The sequence below is a fragment of the Gymnodraco acuticeps genome, unplaced genomic scaffold (assembly GCF_902827175.1).
Source record: "Gymnodraco acuticeps unplaced genomic scaffold, fGymAcu1.1, whole genome shotgun sequence".
Taxonomy (NCBI): Eukaryota; Metazoa; Chordata; class Actinopteri; order Perciformes; family Bathydraconidae; genus Gymnodraco; species Gymnodraco acuticeps.
In genome coordinates, this window is record NW_022990304.1 from 16,337 (window position 1) to 37,818 (window position 21,482).

The 21,482-nt window shown below is 41.2% G+C and overlaps 2 protein-coding genes and 1 non-coding gene across 3 annotated transcripts; 2 read left to right on the forward strand and 1 right to left on the reverse strand.

Annotated features, from left to right (window-relative positions):
• Positions 1–16,572: 16,572 nt before the first annotated feature.
• LOC117550325 (netrin-1-like) lies at positions 16,573–17,935 on the reverse strand (the record flags this gene model as incomplete). Its single annotated transcript, XM_034222703.1, has 2 exons — positions 17,923–17,935; positions 16,573–17,608 (listed from the first exon to the last, which is right to left on the reverse strand). A coding segment is annotated over exon 2 (1,015 nt), but the record flags the coding sequence as incomplete, so codon positions are not given.
• Positions 17,936–19,039: 1,104 nt separating this feature from the next.
• Positions 19,040–19,917, forward strand: LOC117550311 (protein transport protein Sec24-like CEF). The gene is made up of 2 exons (XM_034222686.1): positions 19,040–19,103; positions 19,255–19,917. Exons 1-2 carry the CDS (start codon positions 19,101–19,103, stop codon positions 19,915–19,917), a joined length of 666 nt encoding a protein of 221 aa, XP_034078577.1. The 5' UTR covers positions 19,040–19,100.
• A 1,139-nt stretch (positions 19,918–21,056) lies between these two features.
• trnar-ucu lies at positions 21,057–21,142 on the forward strand. Its single transcript is given in 2 exon segments — positions 21,057–21,093; positions 21,107–21,142. It is a non-coding gene; the product is annotated as a tRNA-Arg (tRNA).
• The last annotated feature ends 340 nt before the right edge of the window (positions 21,143–21,482 follow it).

A 21,482-nucleotide genomic window follows, 5' to 3' on the forward strand; every position in this document is an offset into this window, starting at 1 on the left:
GTAATGACACTGAGGAAGTGTGTGGTGCTGTCGGGTGGCAGCGCAGCGGGTTGGGGGGGGGGGGTGGGTCGGGTGTCTGAAGCCGAGCTGTGAAGCGTGTCCCTTCTCTGGCACATTAATTATTCCCAGCATGCCCTGCTGCAGCGCCTCAAAGGGGCTCGACGTGACGCTCCTGGTGGTCCTGATGCCACCCGGCAGGCAGTGTGTGGACAGGCGGGGGGGCACAAAGAGAGCAGCCTCCACACAGACGCTCCAACATGAGCATCTTCTTCATGTTGGACCAGAGAGCAGAGAGGCCCGTCAACAAACTCAAATAAACAACAAAGACAGGAGAAGATCCTGCAGTGATGTTGTCTTGTGTGCTCAAAACACATGACATGACATATTGTTTTAGTCCGACCCTGAAGGCAGCATCTCCCTGGTCCAATGGGATTTCTCCACGTTATTTTGGATTATTGCGGAAAATAATCTCTGTGTCAAACAAAAGTTTATGATACTTACACGTTTAGTTCAGCAGGATAATCTCCACATAGTAACACCACTTTATGATTTCTGAAGTAAAAAGCTAATGTTGGGCTATAAAGGAACTACAGCACGGTCACATGACTTCACGTCACCACTGCTAAGCTAAAGGTGGCTAATGTTGGGCTATAAAGGAACTACAGTACGGTCACATGACTTCACGTCACCACCGCTAAGCTAAAGGCGGCTAATGTTGGGCTATAAATTAACTACAGCACGGTCACATGACTTCACGTCACCACCGCTAAGCTAAAGGCGGCTAATGTTGGGCTATAAAGGAACTACAGTACGGTCACATGACTTCACGTCACCACCGCTAAGCAACAGGAGGCTAATGTTGGGCTATAAAGGAACTACAGCACGGTCACATGACTTCACGTCACCACCGCTAAGCTAAAGGAGGCTAATGTTGGGCTATAAAGGAACTACAGTACGGTCTTATGACTTCACGTCACCACCGCTAAGCAAAAGGAGGCTAATGTTGGGCTATAAAGGAACTACAGCACGGTCACATGACTTCACGTCACCACCGCTAAGCTAAAGGTGGCTAATGTTGGGCTATAAAGGAACTACAGCACGGTCATATGACTTCACGTCACCACCGCTAAGCTAAAGGTGGCTAATGTTGGGCTATAAAGGAACTACAGCACGGTCACATGACTTCACGTCACCACCGCTAAGCTAAAGGTGGCTAATGTTGGGCTATAAAAATATGCCTTGTGGAAACTTGGCCGCTTTAGCTAATAAAAGTTTGTATCTGTTCATATCTGAATAGTGCAGCCTATTCCCAGTACTTACACATCACTGCTAGTGTCTATTGCATGAATAAGGACACAATAAGTCCCACAACACACACACAATGTGTCCTACAGTGTGTCTCGAATATCTTTCAGCCAAATGTTAAACTCAAAAACCTGTACGTGCAGAATAAAGCCACTGTATTCGGCGTATGTTCCACACAGATCATCATTATTCCCTGCCATGATATCCAACACCCCATGTGTGAACATTAAATCACAGCTCACACACTCCTCTGAAAACACACCCCTCCAAACTGCCGTCCACAACATAGCAGAACAAGACTTCTCCTAAAAGCCCTAAAAGTGAGACCTCTCTGGCTCAAACCATCACATGTCTGTGTTGAATTATGAGCTCAACAAAACAAAATCTGCAAAACATGCAACTTTTACCCAGAGGACACGCGATCGTAGTACTACACGGATAGTTTTTCTTTTGTTTAATCCCCCAAATACAGTTCTTTGTTTTACGGCCTGGTTGTATACAGAGAAACCTCTTGCTAAATCACGCAGGATTATGGTGCAAGAAAAGACCGGAGGCGACAGAGGAATAAGACGATTTCAGAAGTATTGTTCTCCGTTTGTAATCGTGACAGAGTGAAATATATTTGGATGTGAGGGCAGGGTCAGGATGTCAAGCCTTAACTCGACTTTTACAAGAATAACTTAAACATCTTGTAAGGTATTAATCATGATAAGGAGCTCCTGTCATTTTTAAAGCCGGCTTTTACACTCCCACAATCACCAGGATTATTGTAGAACATTTTAAAGGAATGCAGGGAGTTTGTTTGTAGAAATGTGGATTTGTTTATAATTTGGAGTCAATTCTCAGTTGTTGGTCAATCACAAAACACTGCAGAAATAAAATATCTGTACATAGAAAACACATTAGGGTTAGTGGTAGTTTCTTGGCTAAAAGGTTACTAAAATGTCCATTAAACGTTTTACCGACACACAGATTGTGTCTGATTTGAAGAATATTTAGAAACCAACATATCTTTGCTCAATCCCTTTGATTGACAACAGTTTCCTCACACACTGAAAGAACTGAAACGTTGACTTTAATTAAAATATTATGTCAAGAGATTTCACATAACTACAGTATATTAGTTAGCAATACTATTAAAGGTGGGGTAGGTAAGTTTGAGAAACCGGCTCGAGATACACTTTTAGTTATATTCCATGGAATGCTCTTATCATCCCGATAGCAACGAATATATTAAATGCTTTGACAATAAATACATTAAAAAAATTCATCTGTGGAAGCCGTGGCGCTGTAAAAAGCACGACCAATCACCTGAGCCGGCTAAAGTAACTGGATGGCCTACCTGCCTGTCAGCCTTCCATCTGGGCACAAACGTATCTCGTGCCCTCATTGGTCATGTGCGCGTTCGTGTGTGTTGGAGGAGGGGCTCTGAGGAAGTGGCAGATTTGTTCCGGTTGTGTATTTTAAAATTCTAGCGCACTCGAGCTGGTTTCTCCAAAATGACCTACCCCACCTTTAAGCTTAAAGAAAAAATATTAGGTTCAACTTAAAAGTATTGCTTTCAACTAACCAAATACAGTTATGTGAAACTAGTTGACGCAATACATTTAATTAAAGTCAACGGTTCAGTTTTCTCAGTGCAGTTTCCTCACTGTTGCTGTTTTCGTTCAGTCACAGAGATTATTTTCCGCAAGAACAAAAGTGAGCCCACACAAAATGTGTCATATCTGCACCACTCTATATCTGATTGAAACTGATTGGTTTTATACATTTCTGCTTCAGGGTCACTCCCATCTCCAATTACTTTCTCTGAACTCTATCGGTCAGACCCTTTGGATCTTCCTCCCCAGAGCCCCGAGCTCCACTCAACCTTTGACATGTTCTAGATTATTTCAACTCTTCTGTCCATCTACCTGTCATAAAGTTTATGAAAGTCTCCTAACCTGCAAAACACCTGTTTCCTATCCACCACTCTAGCCTCTGTCTTTGTTTTCACTTAATATCACATATTTGACATGCTTTATACTAACTATGGTTACTACTTCCATGTAATATTGATTGTCGTGGCTTCCTTCCTTGTTTTTCTTAAAGCCACTAGACGCCTTAAACAGACATTTTTAACTAGTTTTCTTCCTTTTGTATAACAGTTTGAAGAGTTGCTTGGCCTCGATGTGATAACACACTTTTACGCATGCAACAAAGAAAAGAGGCCTTTACAAAAGCCAACTTGGGTATTCTTTCTTTCTTGATAAGGCTTATATAACTTGATAACTTAAAGGGTAATTGAACGGTTAAAAACTGTTTCTCGATGGCATCTTGCTGCACACCTCTGTCTCTTTAGAGGAGGCGCCCTGGGAATTGTAGTCTTTTATACTCTGGTTGACTACAGACGTCACAATTAGGTGGCCTTTCTTATACAAATAAATAAATACTGGCTCTAACACTGATGTTTCCCAATATGCCATGTTGTGTTCAGGTCTGTTTTAACTGTTGCACATCTGAAGGTTGTAATGTTAAAGTTTTTATGGAAATCCCTGTTCCCCTGTGATCTCTAATGACGATCAAAACAAACAACAACAAGAGCACAATAACATTTATCTGTTGTCTTTTTTGTGTTGGTAGCTTTTCCACGTGTTTTTGTCCTGCATGATCAAGAATGCAGGACGTTTTTTCCTGCATTCTCAACTTCCACTTTATTGTCTACTACTGACTGTCAATGGTGAGATAAAGGTAATGGATCATTGGATGAAATAGTCGGCTAAATGTAATGTATAAATGATTACAATATGCAAATTAAAGTAATGTATGAGAGTTTAGTTTTATTTTGGCTGTATTATCGTATCCCTCGTTGATGTTTACTACTGTCAGTGAATGTATGTTAAGCATGCTTCAACTCACACCTAAAAGAGGCATTTCTCTTTTTTTTCTACCAAAGGTCAAAGGTCAGAGTCGGAGGCGGTAAAGAGAACTCCATGCCTTGCTCATGGGTATTCACAGTAAGTGTCCCCTACCCACTATCCAGTGGCGGCTCCAGAGTATTTGTGTTGGGTACTCTATGGTAGGGCTAACCCACAGTGGTGGGGCTCAAGTCAGTATTTCTAATGTAATTACATACACGCTCCCCTTGACAGTGAAACGACACGCGTGAGGTTTAGATTATTTCCCTGTCTCAATCCAAATTGAACTGTATGAAATAAAAAGGCACATTTGTCTTGTAGTAAATAAAAAGGGCGACCTGGAGCCAATCCTGCAATTTCCCCACAGGTGAAAGAGTTGACATGCTGAAAACCCAACCCCTGCAGGGGGGTCTGGGAGATTTTTTGATATACTAACATAAAATACACATTCTGGTACTCTCTAGAGAAGAAAAAAATAAATCTATTACTACACGACATATTTAAAAAAATGAATGCCATTTTAGTTTTCTGTTACTTTGTTCTGAAAGCTGAACCTGCTGCTCCTCACAGAGAGAAGAGGGAAGAGGCTGTGAATTACTTTACATTGTGGATAAGGGTGGATAGCCCCCATTGTTCTGTGTGTCAAAATGAAAGACAGCCCACACACCTATCTATCATCAAACCGTGGGGTCTTATTTCATTCATTCAGTAATGTTGTATCCATGGATGTATAAAGAGAAGTTCTACCGCAAAAGTATTCTCCGTCGGGACTTCCTGCAACAACACCACACCGTTATCTTGATTCTGATTGGCCAGAAGACATTATCAAAGATGTTCTATTAAGAAGACGATCACTACGTGACAAAAGTTTTCAAACCCGTTTCTAGTCTTCGGTATTTCCAGACAAGTGGCTGAAATCAATCTTACTAACCGCTGTCTGTGCTTTTTTTTGCTTACTTTAACATAATTGTTCATGGTGGGGCTAAGCCGTTTCTTGGTATGGCTGTAGCCTACCCCAGCCATACCCTGGAGCCCAGTGACGTGCGGTGAGGTTCATGGCTGGTGAGGCACTGACTCTTTCAAAGTCAGATTTACAAATATTATATTCTGACCTTAATCGAAATATTCTGTTATTTTCAAAAGCTTTTTTAGTCTGATGCTTCAATTCATTTTAAACAGACCGTTCAACAAAAGGATACCCACAATCTAAATATTGGATTGTTCTTTCTTAGTAAGATCCCAGGGTTTCCCACACATAGACTATACTTGGGCGGGCCGCCCAGGTATATTAACGGCCGCCCAAGTATATTTCGCGACCCATTTAGTTTTTTTTTATAATTTTTTTTTTTTATATATATTTTTTTTATTCGTCCGTGACCACGACGCCATCTGCGATCGATTAACTTGTAGACAATGATCCCTCGCTCCCTTGCTCTGATCTCGCCTCCTTCTGGCCTGTTAAGTGGCCTGCCTCACACAGGGTGACTGGCTGTCCACATGATGCCGACATGGCCACTGTCATACAGATCATAAATCAAAGCCCTTGATTGGTCTCTGTGTGTCATTCAAGCTCGGGATAACCTCAGCTCAGGTGAGGTAAAGGACTCTTGAGTGTTTAGATAGTTAACTTAGTCTAAGTTCTCAGTGGGTCTCAAACGGTGTGGTCACCATTTATGTAAACACATATTTCCATTTGAGAGGGTAGTGATTGGTCTAATGGAGAGTGAGGTGGGCTGAAGATCGGAAGGCTGTGAGTTCAAATCCCGCCAGGAACACCACCACTAGTGTGCCCTTGAGTAAGGCACTTAGCCCTTAGTTACTCCAGGGAGAATGTCCCTGTAATCGGTCATTATAAGTTGCTTTGGATAAAAGCGTCAGCTAAATGAAATGAAATGTGATTAGTAAAATATGCATGAATAAATAAATAAAAAGTTAACTAGGTGAAAAAAGGTAAGATACACTTTTAAAACTTGTTGAGAGAAAACTAGTCTTTGCTGCTGCCTCAAAGAGGAGGGGGGGAGAGGATGGAGAGGGGGGAGAGGAGGGAGACAGGAGAGGCTGATTCAGGAGCACAGACACACTCACAACTATAAATGAACCAAAAATAAATTAATAAACAAGTTTCAGTGTTTTTTTCATATTGGAAATGGGATGTTATTGGTTATGGCCTTGATTTTATGATTATTGAAATGTATACAGTTCTGTTAAATATAGGTGTTTCCATAGATCTAGTCTCTTTATTTTCCCCTCAAAATGCACCAGATTGATGCATTTAACTCCAAAATAAAAAATAAAATCTTACCGGGGGGGCATGCCCCTGGACCCCCCTAGAGGATTTGAGGTCGACCCCCACTAAAAATCACATAGATAGGTTCCTAAATACATTAATAAATACATTTATTTTTTTAAATAGTAACCCATTTCCATATGTTCATGTGTGGGTAGTAGATTTAAACTATAGGGCTATCATTATGGACCCTGCCTGTACCTGTTCGCTCTGCCATCGCGTGAAGGGTCTGCTAACAAGCGACCAACAGAAAGGTTAATGTTGTTGCACGTCACCACAACCCCACCCGCTACCACCACCCCCCAAAGTATATTCCAGATCTGTGGGAAACACTGGCAGTTAATGGACCAGCACCAGAGGCATTCCCATACACACAGGCGTTGGAGCTGTTCTTCATGAAATCCCAGAAGGATGAAGTGCTCTGACAAACAGTGCCATCTTTGCGCAAAATGATTATACCGGAATGAAAAGTCAATAAATAATGTTGTTAAAACTTTTTTTTTTTTCGCTCACCCCCCCCCCCCCCCCCCCCTTGCCACCACCCGCCCAAGTATATTTCATATCTGTGGGAAACACTGGATCCCATGTTCATTACCAATGTGGTCTTACCTTGACTTGAAGATGAAGTCCATGCTATCCTTCTGGACAACAATCTCCATTACTTTTTTGTAAAAGTCCTCCTTATCTTCCTCTAGTTTCAAAAGTCTAGTTTGTTGTTTGCGTCTGGTCTACCGTCTCTGCGTAGAATAACAGTAGCAACAAGGACCTGTGGGCTCACTTGCGCCCCCTTCAGTGCGGCAGAGGTTATGGCTGCCTCCCCTGGTGCTTTTTTCATTGCCGTTGTACGGCGAGCCTAAATATCATATATACGTGAAATAAGTTATTTAGAGACTATGGCGAGGATAAATGTAATAGAGGGATCTACAAACATTACATTGGTGACATACAGTGAGATGGTGCAGGCATGCGCTTAGGGCCCGCTTTCCAGCCAGTTTCTGTGGGCTTATGAGAGGCAGAGCTCGTCCCTGCCTCACTTCTCATCGCTACCCGTAGTTGTAGCGGAGCTCGGCAAATTTGCTGATTTTGACTATAAAAAGCGATTGGAATCAAACATAAATCACATTTACAACACAGATCAGTGGAGACATGTTATCATTATTACTGTTTTTTCTTTAGTTGTTTTTCCGTTACATTGTAGTATGGCCAGTCTATGAGTATGACAGGTGAGGCTCTGCCTCCCCTGACTGCACGTCGCTGCTGGAGCCGCCACTGCCACTATTGCATGTTTTAGGTATTCCTTGCGACACAATAGTTTTGCAAACGCAGCCTGTTTTCATTGTCATTCTGTTTGATACGTTAAGTTAATTTAGTTACACATTGACCCCATCAAAACAGAAGGAAACCAAACAAAAACAACCACAGAAATCACCCAATCATCTGGCTATTGTTTGTTTCACTAACTTCACGTGTAAAACAATCCTCCAACCCTCAAGTCTGTCTCAGATTACAAATTAAATGTAAATGGACGAGTGTCCCGCGGCGGTGGCACACAATAATGGGCCAGAGAAAAAGAACCAGAATACCAGAGGACGAAGGAGAAAGAAGAATATCTGACATCGTGCTTTACAGGAATTCTTCTCTCCGTCACTTGGAGCTGAAATGAGAGCCAGATGGTGAGAAAACTGCGGCACATTCAGCAGAGTCGATGGAAAGGCACTGAAACTGGTGCATGCTACAATTTGTATTAAAGGTCCCCTATTATACTGTTTTTCATCAATACATCACAGGTCTCAGATATATCCAGAACCTGTCTCTGATTGGCTGAAACACCAAACAGATCATTGCAGCATTACCCATAATCCCCTCTGTTTCAGCCCTGTTTCCAAAGTGCTGATTCTCTGTCTGTTACTTTAGATGAAAATAAGGAGCCCTCAAGAACTCAATGGTGCTCTAGGAGGAGGTGCAGGTGGTAAGGTGGGGGGGGGGGGGGGGTTGCCTTGGTTGCTGATTGGCTAATGGTTACAAAAGCCAAAACATCGTTATGACATCATAAAGTGGCCAAAATCTGATCAGCTCATTTTCAGGCAGGTTTTTATAGAAATGGATCAAAAAGAGAGAGAATCTTTGTTCCTGAAACTTTCAGAGTCTCTTTCCACAGAGGGGACACATGTTGATGTAGAAGAGACATGAAGAAGAGGGGACACATGTTGATGTAGAAGAGACATGAAGAAGAGGGGACACATGTTGATGTAGAAGAGACATGAAGAAGAGGGGACACATGTTGATGAAGAAGAGACATGAAGAAGAGGGGACACATGTTGATGAAGAAGAGACATGAAGAAGAGGGGACACATGTTGATGTAGAAGAGACATGGAGAAGAGGGGACACATGTTGATGTAGAAGAGACATGAAGAAGAGGGGACACATGTTGATGTAGAAGAGACATGAAGAAGAAGGAACACATGTTGATGTAGAAGAGACATGAAGAAGAGGGGACACATGTTGATGTAGAAGAGACATGAAGAAGCGGGGACACATGTTGATGTAGAAGAGACATGAAGAAGAGGGGACACATGTTGATGTAGAAGAGACATGAAGAAGAGGGGACACATGTTGATGTAGAAGAGACATAAAGAAGAGGGGAAACATGTTGATGTAGAAGAGACATGGAGAAGAGGGGACACATGTTGATGTAGAAGAGACATGAAGAAGAGGGGACACATGTTGATGTAGAAGAGACATGAAGAAGAGGGGACACATGTTGATGTAGAAGAGACATGAAGAAGAGGGGACACATGTTGATGTAGAAGAGACATGAAGAAGAGGGGACACATGTTGATTGTAGAAGAGACATGAAGAAGAGGGGACACATGTTGATGTAGAAGAGACATGAAGAAGAGGGGACACATGTTGATGTAGAAGAGACATGAAGAAGAGGGGACACATGTTGATGTAGAAGAGACATGAAGAAGAGGGGACACATGTTGATGTAGAAGAGACATGAAGAAGAGGGGACACATGTTGATGTAGAAGAGACATGAAGAAGAGGGGACACATGTTGATGTAGAAGAGACATGAAGAAGAGAGGACACATGTTGATGTAGAAGAGACACGAAGAAGAGGGGACACATGTTGATGTAGAAGAGACGTGAAGAAGTGGATTTTGCATAATAGGTGACCTTTAAGTTGTTTTTTAGCTCAGGCTTCATCCTAAACCCAAGTCTCATGAGAATTGAGAAAGTAATTTTTACATAAGCCTCCTGACAATCTGATAAACAAAGCCAAAAAAATGAACCGAAACACAACCTCTTTGGCATTTGAGTGAATTTACTCGAGTATTTAAGTCCAATTTTGAGGTATTGGTACTTAACCTGAGTATTTCCATGTTAGTTGACTACACTTCAGAAGCCAGTATTGTACTTTTCACCCACTACATTTACCTGACAGCTTTTCACAGAAAACTAAATCTAAATCCACTAATAAATAAACATTGATAGGTTAAGTTATATAGCTGCAGGATATAAAGTCATTAAAAGGAGCTCAACGTTTACCAGCTGTGATGAATGCATTATTAATCATATTCCAGTTATTTCATATACATGATTCTGAAATGCACAGCTGGAAACACGACTGATTGAATCTCCAGACGACATCTAACAGAACATCACACGCTGACAAAACACTGCAAAATGTAACGTGACAAAAGCTACCATTTTCAACTTGTCTCAAAACACACTTGGCAAAAAGGATTTCCCCACAGTTCAGGTGTGGGGGGGGGGGGGCATGGGGAGAATATGAATCAGCTGTGTGCACATAATTCCTGCCTTTACATTGAATTATGGTCAAACATTATCGTGCATTAATACACTGCTTCGTTCAACACTTGATTCTGATTGGTCAATTCGGACATTCCAGAGGTTGTTAGTTCTTAATTTTTAACTTAATTAAAAGACTGTTGCTAAGGAGAACAGACCGTTGCTAAGGGGGATCAAGGGAATATGTGCAGAAGAAGACAAACACTAAAGGGAACAGCTAAAGAAAATGTGGAACAGACCTTTTTTTCATAGTGGAAGCAATACGATTACAATTATTTTGTAATCAATATTTTGAGTGAAGTATTTAGTAATAATTGATAATATGCAATAGGGTTACAAATAAACAGAGGGAATACCATTATGAAAAAAGGTAAAAAACATTAAAATACTCGATTACAGAGGCAGAAATGGATGGGATCCTCAGGTTAACGCCCCTATTTTATACTTTTATACTTTTATGGTCACATGTGTAAGTCCTGCAGAATGTGAAGCTGCTGCTGCCAACATGCATGTAGAGTCATGGGAAACTCACTCTGCCTTCCTCAAGTGAAAGCAACTTCTCTCCACACATCTCTCCTTCTTACAACGGATCTGAAACATCCGAGGAGGAATCCAGACAGATTATCAACACCAACATACTACTTCTTCTTCCATGCTTTAGGTGTCAGACATCCTTATGGTCTCTCTTAGTAGCAACAGCCTCTCTAAGCAAGGCAAGGCTATTTATATAGCACATTTCAACACAAGGCAATTCAAAGTGTTTTACAAAAATGAAAGACATTAATAGCATTTAAGAAACATATTATGAAATGATATCTAGAAATACTCATTTAAAAGCAATGATACATGAATCACAGTTACAGTGCAGTGTGAGATACACACATCTAAACGAACCCCCCTTTGGAAAATCACAATCTGACCCCATGGTACCTTTTAGTTTTTGCCGAAACTATTCCTCTTTTTTATTTTTAAATGCAGATAGTTAAGTTTACCTTGTCTTTCCAGGACTTTTTTGGTATCCTCCGTGAACCAGGGTCTTAAAACCAAAACGGAACACGTAGGGGACTTTAACCCCAATAATGACTTTAACTACCTTTGGCAACCTACAAGGCAATTCAAAGTGCTTTACAAAAATGAAAGAAATTAAGAAAATGGCATTATAAAGCAAAGATAATAAAAGTTACGGTGCAGTTTAAGATATGAATAGTTCAATTAAAAGCAGCGACAAAAAGAAAAGTCTTCAGCCTGGATTTAAAAGTAGTCAGAGTTGCAGCGGACCTGCAGGTTTCTGGGAGTTTGTTCCAGATATTTGGAGCATAATAACTGAACGCTGCTTCTCCATGTTTAGTTCTGACTCTGGGGACAGAAAGCTGACCAGTCCCTGAAGACCTGAGATCTGGATGGTTCATCATTTAGCAGGAGGTCAGAAATGTATTTTGGGCCTAAACCATTCAGTGCTTTATAAACCAGCAGCAGTATTTAGAAATCTATTCTTTGACACACAGGAAGCCAGTGTAAAGACTTCAGAACAGGAGTGATGTGATCCACTTTCTTAGTGTTAGTGAGGACTCGAGCAGCAGCGTTCTGAATCAGCTGCAGCTTCCTAATAGATTTTTTAGTGAGACCTGTGAAGACACCATTGCAGTAGTCGAGTCTACTGAAGATAAAAGCATGGACAAGTTTTTCCAAATCCTGCTGTGACATTAGTCTTTTAATCCTAGATATATTCTTTAGGTGATAGTAGGCTGATTTAGTAACAGTTTTAATGTGACTGTTGAAACTCAGGTCAGAGTCCATGACTACACCTAGATTTCTGGCTTTATCTGTTGTTTTGAACATTGCAGACTGAAGCTCAGCGCTAACTTTTATACGTTCTGCCTTGGCTCCAAAAACCATTACCTCAGTTTTATCTTTGTTTAATTGGAGAAAGTTCTGACACATCCAGTCATTGATTTGTTCAATGCACTTACTCAGTGTTTGAATTGGAGCATAGTCTCCTGGTGAAATTGTTATGTAAATTTGTGTGTCATCTGCATAGCTATGGTAACTTATGTTGTCGTTTTTCATTATCTGAGCCAGTGGTAGCATGTAGATGTTAAAGAGAAGAGGCCCCAAGATGGAGCCTTGAGGTACCCCACATGTCATATTTGTGAACTCAGATGTGTATTTACCTATAGAAACAAAGTTGTTTCTGTCCTTTAAGTAGGATTCAAACCAATTTAGAACTGTTTCCGAAAGTCCCACCCAGTTTTCCAGTCGGTCTAGTAATATGCTGTGGTCAACAGTGTCAAACGCAGCACTGAGATCTAATAATACTAACACTGAAGTTCTGCCACTGTCTGTGTTTAAGTGGATGTCATTAAAGACCTTTACAAGAGCAGTCTCAGTGCTGTGGTTTGGACGAAAGCCTGACTGGAACACATCGAAACAGTTATTTAAATGCAAGAAATTACTCAACTGTTGAAAAACAACTTTTTCAATGATTTTACCTAGAAATGGGAGGTTTGATATGGGCCTGTAATTATTCATTACTGAAGCATCTAGATTATTCTTTTTTAAGAGCGGTTTAATGACTGCAGTTTTCAGGGCCTGTGGAAAAATACCTGAGTGAAGAGATTTGTTTACTATATGAAGTAGATCTGAGGCCATGCAAGGCAAAACATCTTTGAAAAATCCTGTTGGAATAATATCAAGGCAGCAGGAGGAGGATTTCAGAAGTTGAATAATGTCCTCTAGGTTTTTATCATTAATCTGATGGAATTGTGTCATGGTGTCTGAATTGATGTTAAGTGGAGATAGGGACAACACATTTGCTGTTCCTGATGCAGAGGCACTGACTGCTTGTCTGATTTTCTGAATGTTGTCAGTGAAGAAGGAGGCAAAATCATTGCACGCCCTGGTGGATAGAAATTCAGAGGCTACTGACACCGGGGGGTTAGTTAGTCTGTCGACGGTAGCAAACAAGGCACGTGCGTTGTTTTTGTTTTTGGTAATGATGTCAGAGAAGAACGATTGTCGTGCGTTTTTCAATTCCAAATTATAAAGGCCAAGTCTCTCTTTATAGATTTCAAAGTGAACCTGGAGATTTGTTTTTCGCCACCTGCGTTCAGCTTTTCGACATTCTCTTTTTTCTGTTTTCACGCTCATGGCCTTTCTCCATGGAGATATTTTCTTCCCAGTCACTTCCTTTACCTTAGTTGGAGCAATGGCATCTATAACATTTTTAATTTGTGAATTAAAATGATCTACTAGCTCATTTTCTGAGATACTTTTTCTCGGAAAAATTCTGAGTAAACATTTCCCTAGTGTTTTCAGTTAAATATCGCTTTGTGGTTACCTCTTTTTGAACATTTTGTGAACAGAAATAGAGCTCTCAAAGAAAACACAGGAATGGTCAGAGAGTGCAACATCAGTCACCACAACCTTAGAGATATTCACACCCTTTGAGATAATTAAGTCCAGAGTGTGCCCCTTATTGTGCGTGGGCTCCGTCACATGCTGAGTCAGTCCATAGCTATCAAGAACACAAAACAGTTCTTTAGCCCCTCTGTCCTGGGGGTTGTCAACATGGATGTTAAAATCACCAACAATGACTAGACGGTCAAAGTCAATACACACTATAGACAGCAGTTCAGTAAAGTCATCAAAAAAGCTTGCACAGTATTTGGGTGGTCTATAGATATTTAGGAACAGAGCTCGAGAGGAGCATTTCAGCTGAAGGGCCACATATTCAAAAGAATCAAAGTTTCCATACGATGTCTTCCTGCATTGAAGGGAATCATTGAACAGAATAGCAACTCCACCCCCTTTCTTATGCATTCTTTCCTGACTCATAAAACTAAAGTTGGGAGGGGTTGATTCGATAAGAACAGCTGCACTGTTATTTTGTTCAATCCATGTTTCCGTTAAAACATAAAATCGAGATTGTGCTCAGTGATAAAATCATTGATTAAAAATGTTTTTCCTGCCAAAGACCTGACCTTTAATAAAGCTAGTTTAAGTTTGTTAAACACACTATCAGTCATGTTTTTTGTAACAAGCTGTGGCTGACATGGAATCACTGCTAAATTAGATAAACTCACACAAACGTTGAGCGCTTGCAGTTTCTATGATTCACCGCTCTTAATCTATTACCTATCAACACAGATATCGGCAAAGCTACTGGCAGGCAGGGCCCCGGCATGTCCTGGAAAGAGTTGAGAGTGCCATACGCCCTTGAGCCTGGACCCAGCACATATCAGTAAGAGTTTTCTGTGTTTTGTACACACACATTCTTATCAGGCTTCGGTGACCGCAGATGGTGTCTTGAAGGTTGTTTTTGTTGTCACTTTGAGTCACTCTTTCGACACTTTGTGGTCCATTTGTGGAGTTTTTTGTCAATATGCATCACTTCTTAATCAATGAAGTTCTATATGCAGTGTTTGTCTTTAATTTTGTGACCCTTCATAGTCACTTTTGGTCGTCTTGTTATTAAATGCCAGGCCGCAATTTTTTATATCTTAAGTAGTAGCCTCTAAAAGTAGTATTTTTGAGTCATTTTGAGTCACCCTTTCACTTTCTGGTCACTTTATAGTCATTTTGCATTTTCTTCACCATTTTGTATCTATTTGAGGTCATTTTTCATCTCTCTGTGTCGTCAGTTTGTGGCTATTTTTATTTTGCGTCACTTTGCACTCTTTCGCCTATCCATGCGGGGTTTGTTTTGTCATTTTACATCCTTTTGTAATCGATTACAGCCTCTTTTGGTCATTGTGTGAACCTGTGTCACTTAGAGGTCTCGCGTCAGGCTCCCTCTATTATTTCCTCTTTGGAAGACATGCTTTGTCTTTTCTGCGTTTGATTTATCTGATGACACCCTCCGACAAAAAGTAACATGGTGAAAGGGTGGGGGGGGGGGATGCAGGGGTCTCGCACTGACACCGAGATGGATGCCACACGCTTTTGTTTTAGTGAAATACACCGAGATGCTGGCTCTGCAGAGGCAGAAGTCGGAGGCCAAGGGGAACAGCTTGTTCACTTGTTCCGTTTGGATAAGCAAACCATGGCACTGTCAGGACTTCAGGGGCTTGAGCTGTTGATATAACCCCCCCATGCTCTGTTGAAAATCAGCATCACAGCAAATGCACTACTGCTACAATAAAAAACTCACATCAGGCTTCAAATGACCTCCTTCTTTGTCCTCCTCTCTCTGGCTCCACAGCAGTAGTTTATACACTACGTGCCAAAAATGTCAATAAAAGCGCCTTAATCTGCCATGCAATCTGCAGCAGCACCTGCTTATGGAAACACAAAACGCCCCTGCAGTCTATCTCCGCAGCAGCAATGTTTCCTTCCTATTTAAAAAAGAAAGCTCCACTACTACAGTCGGAAACCCCGCGGGTCAAAGCGCAATTACGCATTCGGACAGGCGCACTGTGTTTGTGGAAATGACTTCCGGCGCTTTCTTTTCTTCTGGGTGTTGATACAAATCAGCAGGCAATGTATTACTGAACAATACATAGAGGGTGGATTGTGAAACACACTTTGATTTTATCTTGGCATAAAGGAAATATTACTTTACATTTTTGATTGAGACATTTCTTTAATTAGGCAGTTAAATTGTGTGTATTTAAGATTCTTAAAAAGGAGGATGCTTGATAGATATATGATCAATTCTCTGACAAAATAGAAAAGGTGGGTTTAATAATTAATTTGAATATGTGTAATGTGTTTAGGCCTGCAGTATATTGAATTAGCATGGCCCTTTTGCAATTTACTCTATTTAGAGCATTTTAAATAATACCTAGAGAGGTCGTTTTTCGAAATACAATTATGATCAATTAGATTAGATTTCAATGTTAAAAAAAATATCTCTTTTAAATATCAAGAAATTACTTTTTACTATTCAGGCCGTGGGGTTTCAGATGGAGGCCTTATTTTCTCTCTTTGCCTCAAAAAGGATTTATTAGCCACAGACAAATTAATAAAACCCTAATTCGAGTTTATATCACCTCCTAATAATCCGTGTTTACAGCACAAACATGTATGTAGAATAAAATCAAGTTTTCAGCGACCCAATTTCATTCCCAGTAAGAAATAATTACAAAATTCACATTTTCGAGTAACACTTGTGCGTAATTGTCGTGCGTAATGGCAAGAAAATGATTGTGCGTAATTACAACGAGTTTTTTTTTACATGGATCATAAAATATATAAACAATCAAAAGCAGATTTCAGAGCTGAAATAAATCCACAGTAAAGGACAAAAAAAAGAAGCAGATTCCTTACCAACACACTCGTTGGCTTCACGGGCCGTTGCGCGTTGCCAGGGCCGGTCGTAGTGGAAGGGTTTGCACCTGTCGCACTCCGGGCCCGCGGTGTGATGCTTGCACTCACACACCAGGTTCCCCTCGCGGTCTTTCACGCATTTCGACGCGTGCCCGTTGCACTTGCACCTGCCCCCGACCTGCAGGTCAGACACCGCGTAAAAGTAGGAGTCTCTCGCCAGCTCCGAGTCGTCCTCGTTCTCGTCTCCAAACGTGTGCAGCCGGCTGAAGATCACCTTGATGTCGGTGGCCGTCACCCAGTCCTGCAGCACGGGGGAATTATCGAAGTCGTGCGCAGAGGGTCTCCCATCCAGGGTGCTGAAGGCGATGAGCCCCCCCGTCAGAGGGTGCATGTCGGTGTGGGAGTCCGTGCAGATGGCCTCCTGCTCGTTCTGCTTGGTGATCGCTGCTTTATTCTGCCGGTTGTACATCTTCTTGCACTGAGTGGAGTAATACTGAAACGGCACCCAGGACTTCCCGTAGTCCATGGACTTGTAGATGGCCATGGACTCGGGTCTGGGTGAGCAGAACTGCAGGCTCACATAGGTCACCTCGAACTTCTTCCCCAGGGATAAAGTGAGGGTGAGATTCTGCGGGAACTGCACGTAGTTCTCGGACTGCCAGCAGGTGAGGTTGTGGGGGTTGTTGAGGTCCGTTAAGTACGCAGGAGGGTGAGATTTCTTGGGGTCTCCGGCGTCGCAGGTGTGACAGTCCCGAGTCCTCTCCTCCTCCTTCTCGGTCACCACACAGTACCTGGCGGCCGGGGTCCCGCAGGTGCTGGACACGCGTACGTCCTTTCCAAACGCGGAGTTCACGAAGTCCGGGATGCACCTCCGAGGGTTCCCGTTCTCATCGTAGCACGGATCCGGGGGGGACGACTGAGCCGCGAACATGCTGAGCCCATACCCTCCAGAGACCCCCTCTGTGAGCGACCCCACCGTCACCAAGGTGAGCCAAACCTCCAAAACACTTTGCATTGTAATCCGTGCACCGATGCGCTGAAATAGAGCCAAATGGACAGAATTAAGAAGTACTTTTAATAACATTCTGATGATGTGATAAGGATGTAATAATAAAACATGTACAACATTTTCCTATGAGGCAAAGAAACCCACCTCCAAAGAAAACCGATCAGCCTCAAAGTGCTAGAATTTGGAGACCAACCTATTTCGTTTTACGCACCAAACAATCCTGCTATAGTTTAAAAAAAATCAGAGTTAACAACTCCGGAATTACTTATAATAACAAGAATTCTGATCTGAAATGGACGCAAATCGTGTAAAAAATATTCCTACGAGGCACAGAAACCCACCTCCAAATAAAACCGATCAGCCTCAAAGTGAACTCCTAGAATTTGGAGACCAACCTATCCCGTTTTACGCACCAAACACTCCTGCTTTAGTCCTTTCCCCCCTCTTCTTTGAGATCCCTAAATATAAATGACATATGGCAGGAGCCCAGCTGCTGTCCTCTCACTCTCACCTCTGCCCACCTCTATCTCCCTCTGTCCCATTCCCTCTCTGTTATAAAAGGAGAAAGGGGTCCGCTCCCTCTCAGAGGAGAAAAGCAGCAGTGCCATCTTGTGGTGGATTATTGACACTGCATGTTCCAAAAAGCCGTTTTCTAATATTTTCTCAAATAGGTTAATTACGACTTTCCTCGTTTCCGGTAGGGGCATTGCTGTTGTGTGTTTGATTAATAAAAACAATTATTCGGAAAAACAAGATGCATTATGGGTAAATATATAATCATCCGGCTGTCCCGGTCGCTTGTGAGTGCAACCAATAATTGACCGATCAGCGTCTATGTAGGCGGGCTATACTGTGCGGACGCCGCGAGCGAGAGATTCACTTTTTCCCAACACCACGAAAGTAAGTACATCATCCTTTAACCTCACCTGTAAACAATGAATGTCCGGGGGGGACAGTGAAAGGAAGTTACAATGCAGTTAACACCACCTTATATTATGAAAGACTTGTACTTGAGTAGGCAGGCCTGTTTCCATTGTAAGGTACTTTAATACACTATAATTGAGAGGAAATTATGAAATAGTTAGTATGAAGGTCGAGTTTTTCATACAAAATATAGGTTATATACATTTCGATTTATTTATTACATTTAAATGCATAATATGCATTTGTTTTTATTCATCTTTAACTTGTATTGTATGTTGTCATCAGTTTTTCTTTGAATCAATATGTAATCTTTTACAGCTTGTTTATTAAATATGTATTATAAATTACATATTTCTCAGTTTTTTTAAATATGACTATTTTCTTATTCTCTAGATGGAACCACGCTTTCGAAAACGGGACGGTATTCTCAACTTGACAGACACTTTGGAAGCAACAAAGGTCAAGAAGTTCTACGCACAAACTGGCTCCAGTGTGAAGGGAGGGCACCGCCAAAAAGAAGACCAGCTTTCCACCCCAAGGTGATGACTGAGACCACCATCCAGCTCCCAGAGGTGAATGTTGGAACTGTCACATAATGGTGAGTAAATAAGCATATACTGCAAGACATGTATACTTACTCTGTAATACTTACCCAATCAAATGATTTACTGTTCCAAATAATCCCAACTTTTTTTTATTACAAATACTCAATTTTGTTCATTAATATTGATTGTTTCATATTTCCGCAGGCTCAGCAGGCGCGGCAGGTCTCAGGGAGAGCAGGTCCTGAAGCAGGTATCCCCGCTCCTGACGCTCCCATGGCAGGACCTGAGAAGCTTCTTGTGGCAAAGCAGAAAGGGACATCTCTGACTCCTGGCAGTCTGGCTGAGCCTCACACCTTTGTTCTACCACCACACACTGCTGGTGAGGCAAAGCTCCAGCACAGATCCCAACCAGTGGCCATCTCACAGGTCCCCCCACCACCTCCATGCTATGCTCTTCCCTTCCTTGCACCGACTCCACCCTTCTCAACACCATACATGGTACCATCTGTGCAGCTTCCTCAAGAGCCTGGACCCTCACAGGTTGTGCCTGGAAGCTCTCAGATTATGCTTCTCAACATGCCATCAGCTACTCAGGCGCTAACATCCGGTCAGAGTAACGTGCCGTACACCACACAGCAGAACAGGGAAAGACAAGAGGAGAGGGAGCAATCTGGATCAGGCAAAAGAAAGTCAAAAAGACAGACGCCATCCTTTGCAAAAAGTGCAACAAAGACAGGAAGCCACCAGCCCACTTACAGTACTTTGGCAATTGGTTCTGTCAAGAATCAGAGAGCCGGTCCTATGAGGACTGGAGGCTGTGCTGGAGCAAAGAGGGTATGGGACAAAAAGAGAGGGGATGCACCTTAAAGGACCTCATGTTGTGAGCCGGTGGGTCATTTTGTTATTTATTTGACACTTTATTTCTTTACATTTGATGGCACTGTTTAGTTAGTTATGTTATATAGTACACTTGTATTATTATTGTTTATATTAGTATTACAATGTTGTTGTGACCTCATAGCACGTATAAAACAGTTTTGGATGTTTCTGTGTTTTTAACTTCTTTTAAATATTTGATATTTATTTTGCAACTTTTTCACTTTAATATATTTTGCACTGTTTGTTTTGTTATTAGTATTTATTTTACACTTTACTATACATATTATTACTGTTGTTTGAAATATATAAATACATATAAAACAAGTATGGATGTTTCTGTTTTGAATATTTCATCATCATATTTCACTTTCATTATTGTTATATTTACTTAATTCTTTGTTCTTAAGTTTTAATACATTTATTAAAAGTTGTAATTATAATAATAAATGCACAACATAACAATAATCCACATACATATTTGGCATAGTACTTATATTCTAAGTACTATTCTATAGAAGTACATCTATAGAAGTACTGTACAATGATGTACTTCCTTGCATGCTCCTTAATACTTCACTACATCTCAGAGGCAAAGATTTGACTGAACCTCAGATTTGATAACATGAGTTACTTTGAAGATTTACATTCTGTTACAAAGTACAATCATATAAACAGACAATGAATCACGATATGATTATGGTGAAGAACTGAAAATGATGCATTGATTTTATTCACAACCTACCCAAAACTTTGGTAAAATAATAAATAAGCTCCACTTTTACATTTATGCATGTTCTGACATACAAGGGATTGAGCGGGATTCGAAGCCGCGCTCGTAGGGTGTATTTCGGCTACTTCACGGTTATCAAACATAGACTAACGCTGTATGTCTTGCTCCCTCTCAGAGGAGTGGGAGACTGTTCTCTGCGAAGCGAAAGGCAGCAGCGCCATCTTGTGGTGGATTATTGACACTGCATGTTCCAAAAAGCCGTTTTCTAATGTGTTCTCAAAGAGGTTCATACATGACTTTCCTAGTTTCCGGTAGGGATGTTGGTATTGTGTGTTTAATTAATTAAAAAAAATATTTTGAAAAACAAAATGCATTATGGGTAAATATATAATCATCCGGCTCTGTGGCGCAATGGATAGCGCATTGGACTTCTAGGTTTGTGAAGGCATTCAAAGGCTGTGGGTTCGAGTCCCACCAGAGTCGATCTTTATGGGTAAATATAGCGCAGTTTTCTACAACCGGTAAATCAGTCAATGTGAACCTGTTAATGATTTTGTGTTCTTTAGTATCTGGTTAAACAGGTAAAAAGTGTTATGTGAATGATGTTTAACAATATGACAATAATACTATTTTTATTTATTTACTTATTTGTTTTTGTTACTAATTTATGAACAAATATACATTTTTGATTTTATTATACATTTAAAAATATGGATGTGTTATGTAAGTATGTATGTGCAGCTAGGCGGTCATTATGGGGGAAAGAACAGACGCGAAGCTGCGTTTTTGCGGAGCTTTTTGATTACAGATTTGAAAACATCGC